The 15,854-nt window shown below is 35.5% G+C and overlaps 2 protein-coding genes across 4 annotated transcripts; one reads left to right on the forward strand and one right to left on the reverse strand.

Moving 5' to 3' along the window:
• Positions 1-3,972: 3,972 nt before the first annotated feature.
• LOC126755398 (electron transfer flavoprotein subunit alpha, mitochondrial) lies at positions 3,973-5,513 on the reverse strand. Of its 2 annotated transcripts, XM_050467944.1 has the most exons (4): positions 5,449-5,513; positions 5,282-5,386; positions 5,083-5,223; positions 3,973-5,014 (listed from the first exon to the last, which is right to left on the reverse strand). In XM_050467944.1, the coding sequence occupies exons 2-4, from the start codon at positions 5,321-5,323 to the stop codon at positions 4,205-4,207; spliced, it is 993 nt and encodes a 330-aa protein (XP_050323901.1). In that variant the 5' UTR covers positions 5,324-5,386; positions 5,449-5,513; the 3' UTR covers positions 3,973-4,204. The 2 variants fall into 2 exon arrangements, with proteins under 2 accessions (XP_050323901.1, XP_050323900.1); XM_050467943.1 differs by lacking the exon at positions 5,449-5,513 and having other exon boundaries at positions 5,282-5,440.
• A 247-nt stretch (positions 5,514-5,760) lies between these two features.
• On the forward strand, positions 5,761-11,701 carry LOC126755396 (RNA/RNP complex-1-interacting phosphatase). 2 transcript variants are annotated; one of them, XM_050467941.1, is made up of 8 exons: positions 5,761-5,967; positions 6,061-6,136; positions 7,417-7,536; positions 7,623-7,702; positions 7,788-7,834; positions 10,079-10,186; positions 10,352-10,837; positions 10,895-11,701. In XM_050467941.1, exons 1-8 carry the CDS (start codon positions 5,945-5,947, stop codon positions 11,080-11,082), a joined length of 1,128 nt encoding a protein of 375 aa, XP_050323898.1. In that variant the 5' UTR covers positions 5,761-5,944; the 3' UTR covers positions 11,083-11,701. The 2 variants fall into 2 exon arrangements, with proteins under 2 accessions (XP_050323898.1, XP_050323899.1); XM_050467942.1 differs by having other exon boundaries at positions 10,352-10,844; positions 10,895-11,031.
• The last annotated feature ends 4,153 nt before the right edge of the window (positions 11,702-15,854 follow it).

Here is a 15,854-nt window from a genome sequence, read left to right on the forward strand (position 1 = left end):
CTAAACTAACTAAAAAAAAAACTATTCTTGAACATCCAAGTATAACAAATAATATTTTTTTGTTTAATATTCATTTTTTTTTGGGGGGGGATTTTGTCGACTTATTAAAATGACTGATATTTTTAATTTTTGTTGCTCAGTCACATGATTTTGATGTGTCAGATGCTTCATGTAAATTCTTCTTTTCTTCGTCTCACTGTTAATCTGTTCTGTTTGAAACCAATAACTTATTAATTATGAAGATTTTACCCTCAACAGATGTTCTATAATCTAGGCGACTCCCCAGCATCCACCAACATGGTAGGACCGACATCTTTCGTTGCGGTTGGTCCCCCCTTCATAAAGGAGCCGTTCCGCAAGGGTTAAGCAGTAGGTAGGCAGAAGCATTGGTAACAATTGGTCCTAGGCATGCGGCATGCCAAGTTGCTAATCGTGATTACAACCTTAAAAGGCCATTTTCGACTTCTACACTGGCCATTGGGAGCGCAAGAAGCATTTATGGAACATAGGTCACTGGGAGCTCAAGAATCACTTACATAACAAGGACCCAGCTTCGTGTGCGAATTGCCAGTTCTGCGACTTGGAGTCTGAAACACCAGAACACCCGTTTAATTGACTGCACAGCAGCCTGTAGGCGCAGGATAAAGGCTTTTGGATCCATGATTCGAAATAGGGATCACATCGCTTCAATAGCACCCAGCAGTATAATGGAATTTATCAATTTTCTGAGGCCAGTTGAGATGTTGTGACTTAGGTGAGGGCATAATAGATCCTAGATGGCGGTGCGATCCTCATTGACTTATCTTCACGACTCTAATGGATCCAATGAATAGTAAATTTTTTTAACAAAATGACAATAGCCCCAAAAAGCAGACCAGGCTAGATAGTTTTTCGCAAAAAAAATATGATGAAAGCCAACGGAAACGAAAGATAAAATAATAAACATTAAAGGAAAAATTACTTATGGGCGAATTGATGTCGCGAAAACGAAGTTGAGGGGCGTGGTTGAATTTTTAAGGGTTAAAGACGGTTTAACTCGATTTCTATCAAAACTATGAAGCCTATAGAAAAAAGTTGTATGGAAATGTTGTAGGTAGGTGTTGATAACCTCAAAATTTATGCAAAAAAAAAACAAGTTTTTTTGCTTAATTTTTTTTTATTTTATTTTCATTTTTATCTTTTACAATGAAAATGAGTCAACTTATCTACCTGCTGGAATTCGGGGACATGCCGGAAATTTTCAGACGTGCAATTCTGAAAAGATCTAGCAATAAGTAACTACGTGATTATTTGTTACAAATCGTTGAACAACTTTAAAAACTCGTGCAAATAACGGTAGCTATAAATTGGGCAAAACAAGTTTCATACCAAAAACACACATTTTAACAGCTAAAATTGCCGGTTGACTCACACACATATCCCGTACAAGCATGTATGCAACTATATAGCACATAGGCATCTATAAATTTTCGTTTTCAAATAAAAATACATATATACATATGTATGTACATGCACATATTTCCTTGCAAAAGTTGGAATCCATTGAAAATTTTGTATGTTTTACGATCTGTTGCAATACCAACATCAAAGTGTAGACTGCTTACTCGCGCTCATATCAAGGAAAGAGCAAAAGTTCGCTAAAGCAATAAAAGTCTAGTCTCGATTGATAAGCGCGTATGACAACAGCCGGTACCGAGACTTCCCCGTGCCGGTGCCCGGTGCATATGCTCAATACGATCTTTGAACGCCAATATGCACGCGGCGAGTGTATTGGTCCATACAATGTGTGATCGCGTATGATTGCTGGAATAGGAAATAAGCAGGCGTCTATATATTATACTAATTCGATTTCATTTTTGTTTTTATTTGGTTTTGATTTCTAAGCACAAGCGTCATGAGGGGTATTCACTATAAACTGAGTAGCTAGTTATTAGAAAGAGATTTTGATCTAGTTTTAAATTCTGGCCGCTTCGCTTAATTATGCTTTCAATAAAAAATCTAATGTACACACATAAAAAACTATCAGTTGAATACTTAAAGGGCACACCCCTAAAAAAACGATGGTGTTTGGGAATTGAAACGAAAAAAAAACTACTGTTTCGATTGCTTTGAAATTCGTATCGTTTAAAGATATTTCAATAACACAAAGTAAAGTTTTTCAAAAATTTTAAATTTTAAAAATATTTTAAAAAATTGAAAATTTTGAAAATTTTTTTGAAAAATTTAAAATTTTGAAACTTTTTTGAAAAATTGAAAATTTCGAAATTTTTTTGAAAAATATTGAAATTTTTCGAAATCTTTTCGTATTTCTAATCAAATTTCAACTTATTAATTTTATTTTTAAAATAATAAATAAGTAAACAAATATGAACCATTTTGTAAATCGAATTTTCGAAATTTTCAGAACGGAAGCAAGCGAACCATTGTTGTGCTACAGGAACTGATACAGCATCGTCTCCGTAAACTTCACAAATTTCATTGGTGGCTTGCGTGACATTTTTCCCTCTTTTATACAAAAATTTCAAAATATAGCGAATTTCTTCATTCACTCATTTTTGAACAGCTATAATTTTTAACAACTTCCCCGAATTTATTTATTTTTGGTTAAATCTCATCTTTCCAGCACTATATGGTATAACACAATTTAATTGGTAGCAATGGAGATATACTACGACTGCATCGGCATCTATTGACAAAATACGAAAAGACTTTTTCGACCAACATAAGTTAATTGCGCATTGACTTAGAAGGCTAACTCACAACTAAATAATTATTGACAAGTGATTATTGTGCTAAATCAGAACTTATATACTCATATATACATACATATGTACTAAATATGTTTATAATTTGTTTACTTTGGCTTTGAAATATTCAAAGGAAAGTACATCATAACTCGAAAGTAGAAACATTTTTGAAATAACAAAATTGTATTACTTATTTATAATTTATTACTATTTTTATTAAGCTTTAGAAACATATGTACATACTGATATATGCACACACACATACCACAGTCTATTTCTATTTCCCTGCAACACTAGAAGAAATTATTAACTTTTTACGACATTTATATTACGATTCATAAACATATACATGTGTATATATAACTATATAAATATAGTGTATACATACATATATAATACACATATACATATGTATATTGCGTTAATTGGCATTAAAATAGGTCAGGCGATAATATTCACTTACAGAAATCACATGGAAAAGGCGCACGCCCTTGTTTATAGGAAGGAAAGTCAATAATTGAGCGTATATTAAATAACAAATTTATTTTTTAAATATTTTTTTATTGAGTGAAAAATATTTTTGCAAGTTTTACCAGCTATTGACGTCACTTATTGTTACTAAGCTGTGATTCTTCAGGTTTTAGTTAGCAGGCTAACGTCACAGCCTTATAAAATGGCTTGGCAGGCCCATTTTTATGAGCAAAATTAATATAGTATATATGTACATACTAACATGCGTACGCGAGTGTATACATATGTATGTAGCTGCGAATTCATTGATTAAAAGCTGTAACACGAACATGTTTTGGTTGCGTGCTTGAGTGGTCAATTATAGTACATTTTTCATGGTAATCATGTAAAATATTTGACAGAAATAAAATATTAAATTGCAAAGTAATCAAAAACGTCCTAAAAATGTTTGCAATATATTAATAATATACATACGAAGTTCTGTATACTTACAGACTACTCTTCACTGAAAAATATATACCGTTTATTCTAAATTAAAGCGTTCATAACAGTATAAAGTGAAATACAATTTAACCAAATATTTATCAGTTCAATTTGAATGACGCCTAAACGTATGCTATACTTCAAAGTAGCAAGGCGCCTTAATGCAAATTTCGCACTAGACCAGAGAACATAAGAGACTAAACAATAAAAAAAATTACGTAATGCTTTGAAGCTTGCACAGAAATTGTGAAAAACAATTTAAACATGTGAATCTAGATAATATAAGGGGTTTTCAATTTTATTCTTAAGCAAAAAGTATTTCTTGGGTGCGCATAGTATGCTACATGATGAATGCGAACTAACGTACATACGTTGTATACAAAATAGAAAAAAATTAAATCGTATCTAATTATAAAGCAATGTTTGGTAAATTTTTGTTTAGAAAAAAAATAAAATAAATGCACTACGGTTTATATCAGATGATTAATGTCGACATTGTAGCCTTACAATTTCCCTGTCAACTCTGGCACAGCTTTGAAAAGATCCGCCACCAAACCAATATCTGCCACCTGGAAGATTGGCGCTTCAGGATCTTTGTTTATAGCCACGATTGTCTTTGAGTCTTTCATGCCAGCCAAGTGCTGAATGGCACCTGAGATGCCGACAGCGATATATAACTCGGGTGCGACAATTTTGCCTGTTTGACCAATTTGCAGATCGTTGGGCACATAGCCAGCATCAACGGCAGCACGGGAAGCACCGACAGCAGCACCAAATTTATCAGCCAGGTCATAAAGTAGTTTAAAGTTATCGCCAGATTTCAAACCACGTCCACCAGACACAATCACTTTGGCACCAGTCAACTCTGGACGATCGGATTTAGTAAGTTCTTGCGAAACAAATTCACTCAATTGGGAGGCATAATCGCCAGTTGGTGCCTGTTCTACGGCGCCGCTACCACCAGTAGCAGCGGCAGGTGCGAAATTCGTACCACGTACGGTTATCACTTTAACGGGATCTGTGGAGCGTAGCGTCAATATGGCGTTGCCAGCGTAGATAGTACGCACAAAGGTGTCTTCGCTCTTTACATCGATAATTTCTGAAATAGGCGATACATCCAATTTAGATGCTACGCGTGGAAGTACATTTTTTCCAAACGCGGTGGCGCCAGCCAATATATGTGTAAACTTGAATTGCGATTGAGCTGCCAGCACCAGAGGTGTGATAGATTCCGGAGTGAAACCCTTGAAAGCTGCGTTCTCTGCCACCAACACTTTAGCAACACCTTCGACCTTGGCAAGTGCTTCAGATGCCTAGAAATTTTTTACACGTTATTACTTTGTTGTTGATTATGCAAACATAAAGCGAGTAATACACTTACCGGACCACATTTGGTGCCAGCTACCAGTACTGTGACATCACCGCCGATCTTCTTCGCAGCGGAGATGGTGTTTAATGTAATCGGATTTAGTGCCTCATTATTATGCTCAGCAACCACCAAGGTGCTCTTGCAGCGGTTGATCTGTAATAAATGTATTATTGTTTTTTTCACGTGGGCTTCATTCTTGCTTTCTGCTTACCAAACTGCTGCGAATAAGATTCCTTGCATTGGAACTGAACATTGTAGTTTAAAAAAATAAGAAGTAATTGCAAAAATAAATTATAGATGGTTTAGCTGCAATCTCCTGCAAAAATGTTAGCTGATAAGAATTTTTCCTAAATCAAATATCGCTAATTAAACACTTACTCGCCGATCGCCACGAAAGTCCAAAAGTCGAATAACTCTTCAGACAGCTGTTCATGGTGAGTTGTACAATCAGCTGGTTTGTGTCTCAACTATGTTGGGCTACTGTCAAATGTGAAAACTTTAAATTCTATATAATTTATTCTATATAATATTCTAAATAATAGCAATCTAAATTATTAATAATACTTTTTACCTTTTTTGAATATATTTATATCAACAAAAGCAATCTCGAAATTTGCAAACTTACCACTTTTGTTGAGAGTTTTCGTGTGTTGTCAACTTCTTATGGTAAAGTGGCAGCATTGATTTTTGACATGTGTGCGTGCATACGATAATATATGTCAAGTATCTTCGTAAATATTTATAGTTTTTAACAAATAATCAAATTTTGATAAATTTAATTGAAGTCTTCCACAATTTTAAATTCAAAGTGTATTCAAACGTATTTAAATATTTTTTGTTGTCCGTGCGGCAACTATCAAATAGTAGCAGGACTATGGCACCTTCAATACCAGATAGGTAAGCGCTAAGAGCGGCAGCATGAAGCTCAAATGGTTTTCCCCCCCAATTCATTATAATTATGTACATACATACAAATGTAATAACTTGCAGATGGCTTAACTATACTCCAATGGGTCAACGGGTTGAAGGAACACGATTTATTGCTTTTAAAGTGCCGCTTCGGGAGGTGAGTCTTTAACGAGAAACTTATCTGTCGCTTAAATAGTAGTAGCCCTTATTTTTGGAACCAATCGGAATGTTTATTTCGCCGTATCCATATTTAATGATACTATAGATAGATATGCACCTACCCTGCTATTCTTTCACTATATTTGGTTTTATAAATGTTTACGAAAGGAACCTTACAAATTCGACGTTTGAACACCGTGTCACCGCAAAATTCCAAATTTTTTTTAAATAAACTAAATTCCGAAAACCGGTTATAATTGTATCGGCAATATTGAACTCAAAAGGCATTTATTGCTGACAGGACTCATAGTGGCCAACATAAAACAAGCTAAAAATTGCGCATTTATTTGCATACATATAGGCTTATATGTATTTAGATCACAAGTTTATACATATGTATATATGTACATGTATGTATATACATATATGTAGTTCTTGATTAAAAAAACCAAAATTTTATAAATTATATTATTAATTTTTATTAAAAAAACCAATATACCCTACATTTTTGGACCACACGCCTTCTGACTGATGGTGCCGGAATAGCATGAGGCGCCATTTCCTATTAAAGTCAAGGAAAATATGAATATGAAATTAAATTGTTTTACTTAATTAAATAACAGCAACTCCTAAAGGGAGCCGGTAGTTGGCATTGGCGGTTAGCGGTGGTTGTCATAAGTCTCTGTTTTTTCCTTGTGCGCCTTTATTCTTGTCGTATTGCTATTTATTCAATGCCTTGCCTTTACAGCTTTCCGATCGAGGCGTACGATGCATGAACGCTGTTTTTGCATTCTTTGTTGCGGCTTTAAGTTAAATTTATATTAATTATACCACACAGAAATTCGCTCGCAGGCAAGACATGTCACACCGTGGATGAAAAGGCGCACGCATGCGCAAGTGTCTAGTTGAAACTGTATATGCATATGCGTATTTGCTGTATTGAGATAGTGACTTTTATTATTTTTCGTTAATTAAGCAATTTATTTTGTCAGACATTTAGGGTGGTCTCCTTGCTAAATGACTTGCGGGCCTATGTTGGTATTTTTCAATTTTGTCTTTGCATAATGAATTGCGTATATTTTAAGAGCTAACACAAGCTATAGTAAAAAAAATATATATGTAGTATATGTATAAGCACTTTTTGAGAATCAGGTCAAAAAATCAAGAATGTAACATTATTTTTGATTCGTATGTTCAGAATTCTAAGAAGCAAAACATAACCTAACTTTATTTTTGATTCGTATTTTCAAAATTGTAAGTTTTTTCCGTTTTCTATAGGCTGTTAATGAAAATGTGGACGAGCAGCGCCGCCTTGATGCCTCGATTTTACTGAAATCGATACCGAATTTGGGTATGATTATAGATCTGACGAACACTTCACGTTATTATACGCCAGATGTAAGCACTTTTGTTTAGTTTCTTTTTTTAACAATAAATATTTATTTCTACTTTTGTATATATGTATGTATTTTTCGCTCACGTAGTGCTTTGTAAAGAAGGGTTTAGAGTACAACAAATTAATGATTCCTGGCCATCATACACCACCGCCACATTTGGTTGATCAGTAAGTATTGCCAACATACACATACATATGTAAATATAACGTGTAAAGTTTTTAATTGCTTTATCATGTTTTTTTTTATTTACAGATTCAAAAAGCTGGTCTTTAATTTTTTAAACAAAAACGCGGGTAACGGTAAGTAACCCAATAACCGGCACTAAAATAGTTTTTGCAGTAAATTTTTTATATATTTCTTTCCAAAACTATCATATTAAGAAATGTTATATATTTTCTACTTATCTTGTATTTATTTTAATTTGTTGATATTAATTAATTTTTTATGTAAAATATTTTTTTGTTATGTAAACTAAACATTTTTTATGTGAAATGTATTATTTCAGTATCAACTTTTGCAACAGCTACTCACCCACTTTATGCCTAGTAAGCGTCATATGCTTTCTGCATGCTTCACTCCATGCTTCAAGCCAATTATGAGCAACTCGCAAGTGCACCTACTTTAGCATACTATATATAAGTTGTGTATACCTTTCTAAATAGCGAAATGGTAGATTGTGGACAAGTTACCACTTCGTGCTAACCGTCCCACGCGATTAAGATTGCCAATTAACCTAGACTTTTGAAACGTGCATCAAAATTCCAACAATTACTTTCTCAAGTAGCCATAGGCCATAGCGAAAATGCTATTCATTTGCTAGTCAGTACAATAATATTATCTTTTCCGGCTGGTTTTACAATTGTCACGTTTATAGTGATAATAAAAGTTAGCTTGTGTTGAGTTTTTAAGTTCCAGGAATATACATATGTATATTTTTACTGCTACTTACTATATACATATATTTTTTTTGACAAGTTGTCCATAAAACGCTCTCAATGCGCGGAATATCAACGTTTGTCGGCTTAACTAAAAAAATTCCATCCTTTAAAGACTATTTTTTAGCCAAAGAAAGAACAATTTACGCGACGGTCAATAAAATTAGTACAGACATAATGCAAATCTGTGTAAACAATGCACCCACAAATTGATATTGCAAACATAACGATATGAACAAGCAAAGCACAACTAACAACAAATCAGTATTTGCGGTGGTCTTGTCATCAACAACAACAGAAATATCAAGGCTGGCCAAAACCGTGGCGTCTGAAGAAGCGACAACTGCGCCAACATCTGCAGTAGCGGAGGCGGCAGCTGCAGTGAGTGCTCGCCGGAGCCTACTCAACATTCGCCCGCTACGCAATAGTTCAAGCAAACTATGCAAACATGACGAATCTCATGTAAAATGCTCATGCGCCTAGCACTCGCTCGCATCTTGCTGTGCAAATGCTGCTGTTGCGCTGACATGTTCTTCAAAATTTATTGCCCATGTTAAACACTATATGTGTTGTTGTTACTGTTGTGCTTATTGTTGCCGTTGCAGCTTCCATGTCGCCGGCTTTCAACAGGTTTGCATTTTCGCATTTTTACTGTGTTTGAATATTATACCCGTACGGCTGTTGCACGAGCATTTAGATTATTTTGCGTACGCAGTCACTGCAGCCGCAATGTCTTTGGCAGCAACAAAAGCGCGTGTTTGGGCCAGCGCTTCATTTGCGGCTCAGTGTGTGGGTGTTGACATATTTTTGCGGTTGGTTTTTGTAAATTAAAATTTTGTGGTCGATTTCTTTTATGCGCTTTTACATTTTGGCGCATTCTTAGCGGCCTTTGTTGGCCGACAATGGCATCTTTACTGCAAATAATATTTGCTTTGTGCCATTTTTTCAACACATGCACTTATGACCCAAGCGGTTTCTCGCTACGAAGTGTTCTTCTAGGGGTATGTGAAAGGCTGCAAGCGGGGGGTACAGGTTTTGAGATATCCAAATGAAATTTTGCATACGTCTTTTTCTCTCCAAAAAACTGCTCATTTGTCGGAACCGTCGATATCGGTCCATTTTGGCATATAGATGCCATACAAACTGTACGATTAAAATCAAGTGCTTGTATGGAAAACTTTTTTATTTGACTCGATATCTTCTTGAATTTTGACACGAATTATGGTCCAAGGCAACGCTATAATCTCCGAGTATTTGAGTCAGATCGGACACCTATAGCCTATAGCTGCCATACAAACTGAACGTTTACTATTTTGTTTTTGTATGGAAAACTTTTTTATTTGACCCGATGCCATCTCGAAATTTGGCAATAGATCATTGTTCAAAGCAATCCTGCAATCTCCGAACAAATTGCTCAGATCGGATCACTATAGCATATAGCTGCAATGCAAACCTTTATTTGCCATATAAACTTATTAAACTTTTTTTTAATATTTTCCTAAATAAGTATTCGTTTCGGCAAAAATATGCGTTCCTGCGCAACTTATTTAAATCTCTGTTTTATTTATGATATATTCTATATAATATGCTCCTTCCAATACTTTTCAGACAAACTTATTGGTGTCCACTGTACACACGGCGTCAACCGTACCGGCTACCTAATATGCAATTACATGATATCCGAGTTAGATGTGAAACCTGAAGAGGCAATAGGCAGTAAGTAGGAACGAACTAAATTATTTACTTTTATTATTTGCAGTAAATTGTGTTCACATCGCATTCGTAATTCAATATCTTATCTATCGGAAAATTTTTCGAAATTTATCCTAACAAATTACCAATAAAGCTGCACACGTTTTGATTTTCTCTTCCTTACGTCAGAATTCAATCTATCACGTGGTCACAAGATCGAACGGAAAAACTATATAGACTCGCTTTATAGTTTGACAAAAGCTGCCAAAGACGCCAACAACCCCGAAAGTAAGAACAACGCCAGCAACCTGGATTGCAAACCCTTGATTGAGGCGCCCAGCAAGGAACCAATCTCATGGCGCGCAACGCAGGCACCTAAACTGCCGCCGTCACCCACTGACCTCGATAGGCGTGATCGCTTCGAACGCGCAATTTCATGGCGCGCCACGCAGGAACCTAAATTACCGCCGTCACCGAAGGAATTCGATAGGCGCGATCGTTTCGAACGCATACGACAGGAAGCAAATATGCAGCGTCAACGTGTCACCACCGCCGCCAACGCTGCAGCAGCACGTCCAGCGCGCCAATTGCTGGACAACAGCTTTGCCAATTCACCGCGAAACGAACGCAACTATAGCAGTCGTTATGTAAATACTAGCAGACATTTGTCGCAAGGTAATTGGTAAGCCAGTGGGCACTGTGTCAACATATGCTTTAACTTGTCAATTATAGGTGGCGCCAGCTATCCCTATCCCAGCCACCGCCACTATGATACAATACGCTCGAATTTTAACCAATACGTTGATTATGCGCAGAACAATCACCGTTATGAAGACAGCATATATCGGGGGCGTTACGAACTCGACAATCGTATGCCTCAAAGCAGCAGACACCACCAGCATCCATATCGCCGCATATAGCTTTTTGACGGCCCTTAACTTGCTTTGAGTTGACACAAATTTGTATATATGTATGTATGTACATATGTTTATGTATATTTATATGCCTCTTTTGGTCATCCAGTTTATATTGATAAGCACAACTGCGTCTTGTGCGCTATTCTTCTATACAACTGTTGGTGTGTAATCAACAAGCATTATGTAAATTATGCAGTTATTTTGCAAATAGTTTACAACTTTCATGTTTTATTTATGTCAGGGTCTAAACTCAAAATTTTAGTGAAACATTTTTTAAGTGCAATTTAAGCTTTCTTTGTGTCAATATGTTTTATGTAAGCTTTGCATAGTAAATTTCAAAGAAAATTTTTGAAATCTGGAACATTATGCAGATGTGTTATTTAAGTTTATATACAAGTACAAAAGGATTCGCTTAATTATGCTTTCAATAAAAATCTAATGTATGCATATAAAAAACTAACAGGTGAATACTTAGGGGCGCACCTAGTGTGACAGCCAAAAAAAAAACATTATTTTTGGGAATTAAAAAAAAAACCCTACTGTATTGATGCTTTGAAATTTTGAGGTTATATTTATAGATATTTAAGAAGAGCACAAAGTAAAGTTTTTGAAAAATTGAAAATATTTGGAAAAATTGATAATTTTGAAATTTTTTTGAAAAATTGAAAATTTCGCAAATTTTTTGAAAAATTGAAAAGTATTGAAAATTTTGAAATTTTTTGGAAAGTTGAAATTTTTTGAAAAATTGAAAATTTTGAAAATTTTTGAAAAATTTAAAGTTTTGAAAATTTTTTAACAAATGAAATTTTTGGAAAAATTGAATTTCTTTGAAAAATTTCGAAATTTTTTTGAAAAATTTAAAATTTTGAAAATTTTTGAAAAATTTAAATTTTTGGAAAATTTGAAATGTTTTTGTAAAAGTGAAAATTTTTTGAAAAATGGAAAATTCGAAAAATTCTTCAAAACAATAAACGTTTTTTTTTATTATATGGGAACTCCGATCTTTTTTGAATTAAAAAAGTTTGTTGATGTTGTGGCGGTAGAAAACATGTCTGCAAGAAATTTCGAGGAATGGTGCCAAATTGACGTTCCTTGACCGCATAAAATTTCGGGTGCGTTCCGGTTACTTATACCCAACCTTCATCTTCAAAATGAAAAAGGTACTCCACTGCAGCAGTCATAATAATCGGATCATTTGCCTTCGAGTAAGCACCGCAGCAAATGCGAAAAATGCTGTTTCGAGCAAAACGTGTTCAAAAATATACTGGGTACTCTATAAATGGCTATAACTCAACAACTTTTTGAGATATAGATTTGAAATTTTAGAGTGTTGTTATTTCTAAAGCTAAAAACTATCGAAATAATAAAAAAAAAATCGTTTTTTTCAGAATTTCACATTAGAGTGTTTATTCTGTAACTCGATTCGAAAAAAAATTTACTTGAATTTGCATTTTTTGTATAAGGTAGCTCGATTTTCGCTTTTTCAAACCTATTTTCGAATAAAATATACGTTAGCGTTTGAGGTGTAGAAAGCAAAAAACGAAAAATGTAATTGGTAGAATACATTTTCGAATCAAGATACAGAATAGGGCCTCAAGTGTGCCCCTTAAAGCAAGTTTAGAGTTATTTTCGATACTTGAATCTTATGTTCATACTACTTTAAATATGAGCATTTAAAAGCGTACTAATCCAGCCACTTTTGCGCCAACTACAAACGCACACACACACATGCATAAATATTGCGTAGATGGCACGCATTTAACGTATAAAAAATGCATCAAAATATCATATTTATCAGCAAACTTTAACCGCGATCGCTCCACTGACCAACTTCATGCCCGAACGCGACGAGATTTTAATCGCGATCGCGATAAATATTATGTATGTAGCTTGTTTCGTTGTAATTACCGCCAATTTGTCGTTGTCACAGTAATGCGGCGGCAATTCGCCACAGACGCATAGCTCATACGCAGCTCGTTATAAATTTGAATACGCAAACATACATACATATGTACATACATACCTACGTGCGACATATACGCACCTCGGTGTGCTGCGCAACGGCAGCGCGAGGTCTGAGCGCGAAACGCGATCATCGTCACGATAAGCTGATGAGCGTCGAATTGTTAATGCAAAATGTTGGCAGAAAAAAAACTCGCAGTCAAAGGGACAGTCTATACGCTTATGTGTGTGTGTGTGTATACAAATATGACACTTGACCACCATGTCGTTGTAATAATGAACTGATCAAAAGCGTTAAACGCACAAGCTCAAATCGCCACGAAGGCGCGCAGTGGCGATAGCGTACGCAACGCAGCCGTGTGGCAAGTGGCAATAGCTGCGTCTGCGCGCTCCAGGCACCCAAATGACATATGTTTGATAAACGAGCTGGAACGTTTAGTTGCGATTCCGGGAAAGCGCTCGCCTTAAGTTGCATGTAAATGCGCGCATATCTTCACACGATCAGCGCTGATCTTCAGCGCTCCAGCGAGGCAACGTGCGCCGCGCCGCTTGCTGTAAAAATGAGATGTTTGCTGCTGATAAGCCGCATCACAACATGTCAAGAATTGGCGAAAGAATCTGATTTTCTACCTGCTTGTCGCAAATGAATTTTAATTGGTTGTCAACTTAAGCGCTTTTGTTGGCACCGTCGGGCATGACATCAGCGTGACGGCGAAATATTCATAATATTGTATGTTTATATGTGGTGGTGGCTGTGGGAAAAATGAAGCATCAAAGCGTGAGAGCGCAGGAGCTTTGAATATTTACTTTCTTTGCAACAAAACTGCGTCGGGTGCAACTAATTAAGACTAAAATTTAAAAAATTCTAAAAATTAATTTTTTGTTTGAAAAAGTTATGTTTCTTAAGATTTAATTAGATAAAAACTAATATATATCAAATCTCAATGTAAGAGTTATTGAGGCATGCAGTGGCCAATTTGATATCCCCTGCACAAATGGAAGTTTTCTGCAGCAAGCACCTACATACTTGCAACACATGGCGCCTGGTAGGAATTGCAGATTTTGTATTTCAAAAAGAGCGCCACAAGCGCTGATACACAGAAAGAATTTACAAACAGATTTTTAGGCATAAGTATTTCATATCTATCTACAATGTATATAATAATACTGTTTATACAATTTAATAAGTTAACGGTAAATATATAATTTCCGCAAAAAATTGAGTAATAATTTTTGTAATATTGAAATATGCACATTAAACGAAAAGTGAATTACTTTTTTCTATGAAAGGCAAAGTGTCACCCTGCGTGTGCTGATTTCCGGCGCCTGAAGCTATGCAACGTGCGTGTCGAGTTTCTGGGACGGGAAGTTAAAAGTGCGACCGCGGCAGTCACCTACTCCATTAGACTGGGCGCCTGGTGCAAATCGAGGAATTTGGTTGGCATTTAAGATACACTGAAAAAAATAATTGTATAATTTTTTTCTTTTACCGTATATTATTCGTAGAATTTTGACATTGATTGGAGCTGTTTTGGTGTAAAATAATCATTTGAGGTATATTTTTGGTTAGGATGGACGTTTTAATTTTTTGATTTGAATGAAATCATTGAAAAAGAAATAGAAAGTAAAAATTTGATATGAAAAAGTATAAATGGACAAAAAAAAAACGATGAAAAAACATGGAAAAAATAACTGAACATTTTACACGCTCGCAACTTGACCGATAAATGCTTTATAAAGTTAAACGGAAGCTCAAAATATTTGGTAAGACTTCCCATTCATCCGATTCAACGCATATTTGACACAAGGGTATATTATCAAAGCAACATTTCTCACGAATTTCAATAATATATCTCACGGTTTGATCGATCGACAAAAAGTGAGTCATACGCGCTGGGCTTTGTTGGCTTGAAAAGTTATGGTCCAATTTTTGGAGTCGAGATGGCATACCTCAAAAACACTATACATACATATGTGCAAAGCTTTATCCGAATATATTCATAGGTGCTTGATTTGTGTGCTGGAAAGTGAAAGAGTCAGATGGAATTTAAAAATTTCCTCTATGTGAAGAAAGCCTTTGTCAGCGCCATTCACTTTAATAATGAGAATGCAAACGCAGTGGAATGCATTGGAATGGAAGTATGTGGCTTTTAGTGAATTAAAGTGGCTCCGAAAGTAACAAGTTCACGAAGTAACATAGCACCGCCAGGATAATGTTAAAGTCAATTTCCGGAACAGCCTTCAATATGCGTAGCGATTCTCGTTTAATGCCTTGACTCAAACGGTTCCCCCGAAACGGTCGTTTGAGTTTGCTGAATAGAAAAAAGTCACACGGAGCTAAATCAAGCGAAAACAGTGGTTGTGGCACGATATTAGTTGAAAATTTGGCAAAAAACTCACGAAGAATCAGTGCAGTAGCGACGGTCGAAGAAAACTCTCAACATAACCTTGATTTTTGAACTGCTTTGAAGTGTTTTTTTTTCGGTTTCGGCTCACCTTTGCCACGATATTTGGCCGATTGATCTTCTGTTTCCGTGTCGTAAGCATAGATCCAAGACTCATCGCTAGTAATAATACGTTTCATGACATCCTGGTAGTCGGAAAGCATTGTTTCACAGACGTTAAAGCGAAATTGTCTTTTGAAAAAATTGAGTGATTTTGAAACCAATCGTGCTTTCACTTTTCTTAGGCCCAAATGATCTTTCAAAATGGTTTTCAATGATTCTTCCAATATTCCAATGAAGGCAGCAAGGTCTCTGACTGCTAATCGTCGATTATCAAGCACCAATTGCTTATTTTTTGATTTCTGTTCT

The sequence above is a fragment of the Bactrocera neohumeralis genome, chromosome 4, assembly GCF_024586455.1.
Source record: "Bactrocera neohumeralis isolate Rockhampton chromosome 4, APGP_CSIRO_Bneo_wtdbg2-racon-allhic-juicebox.fasta_v2, whole genome shotgun sequence".
In the NCBI taxonomy this organism is placed as follows: domain Eukaryota; kingdom Metazoa; phylum Arthropoda; class Insecta; order Diptera; family Tephritidae; genus Bactrocera; species Bactrocera neohumeralis.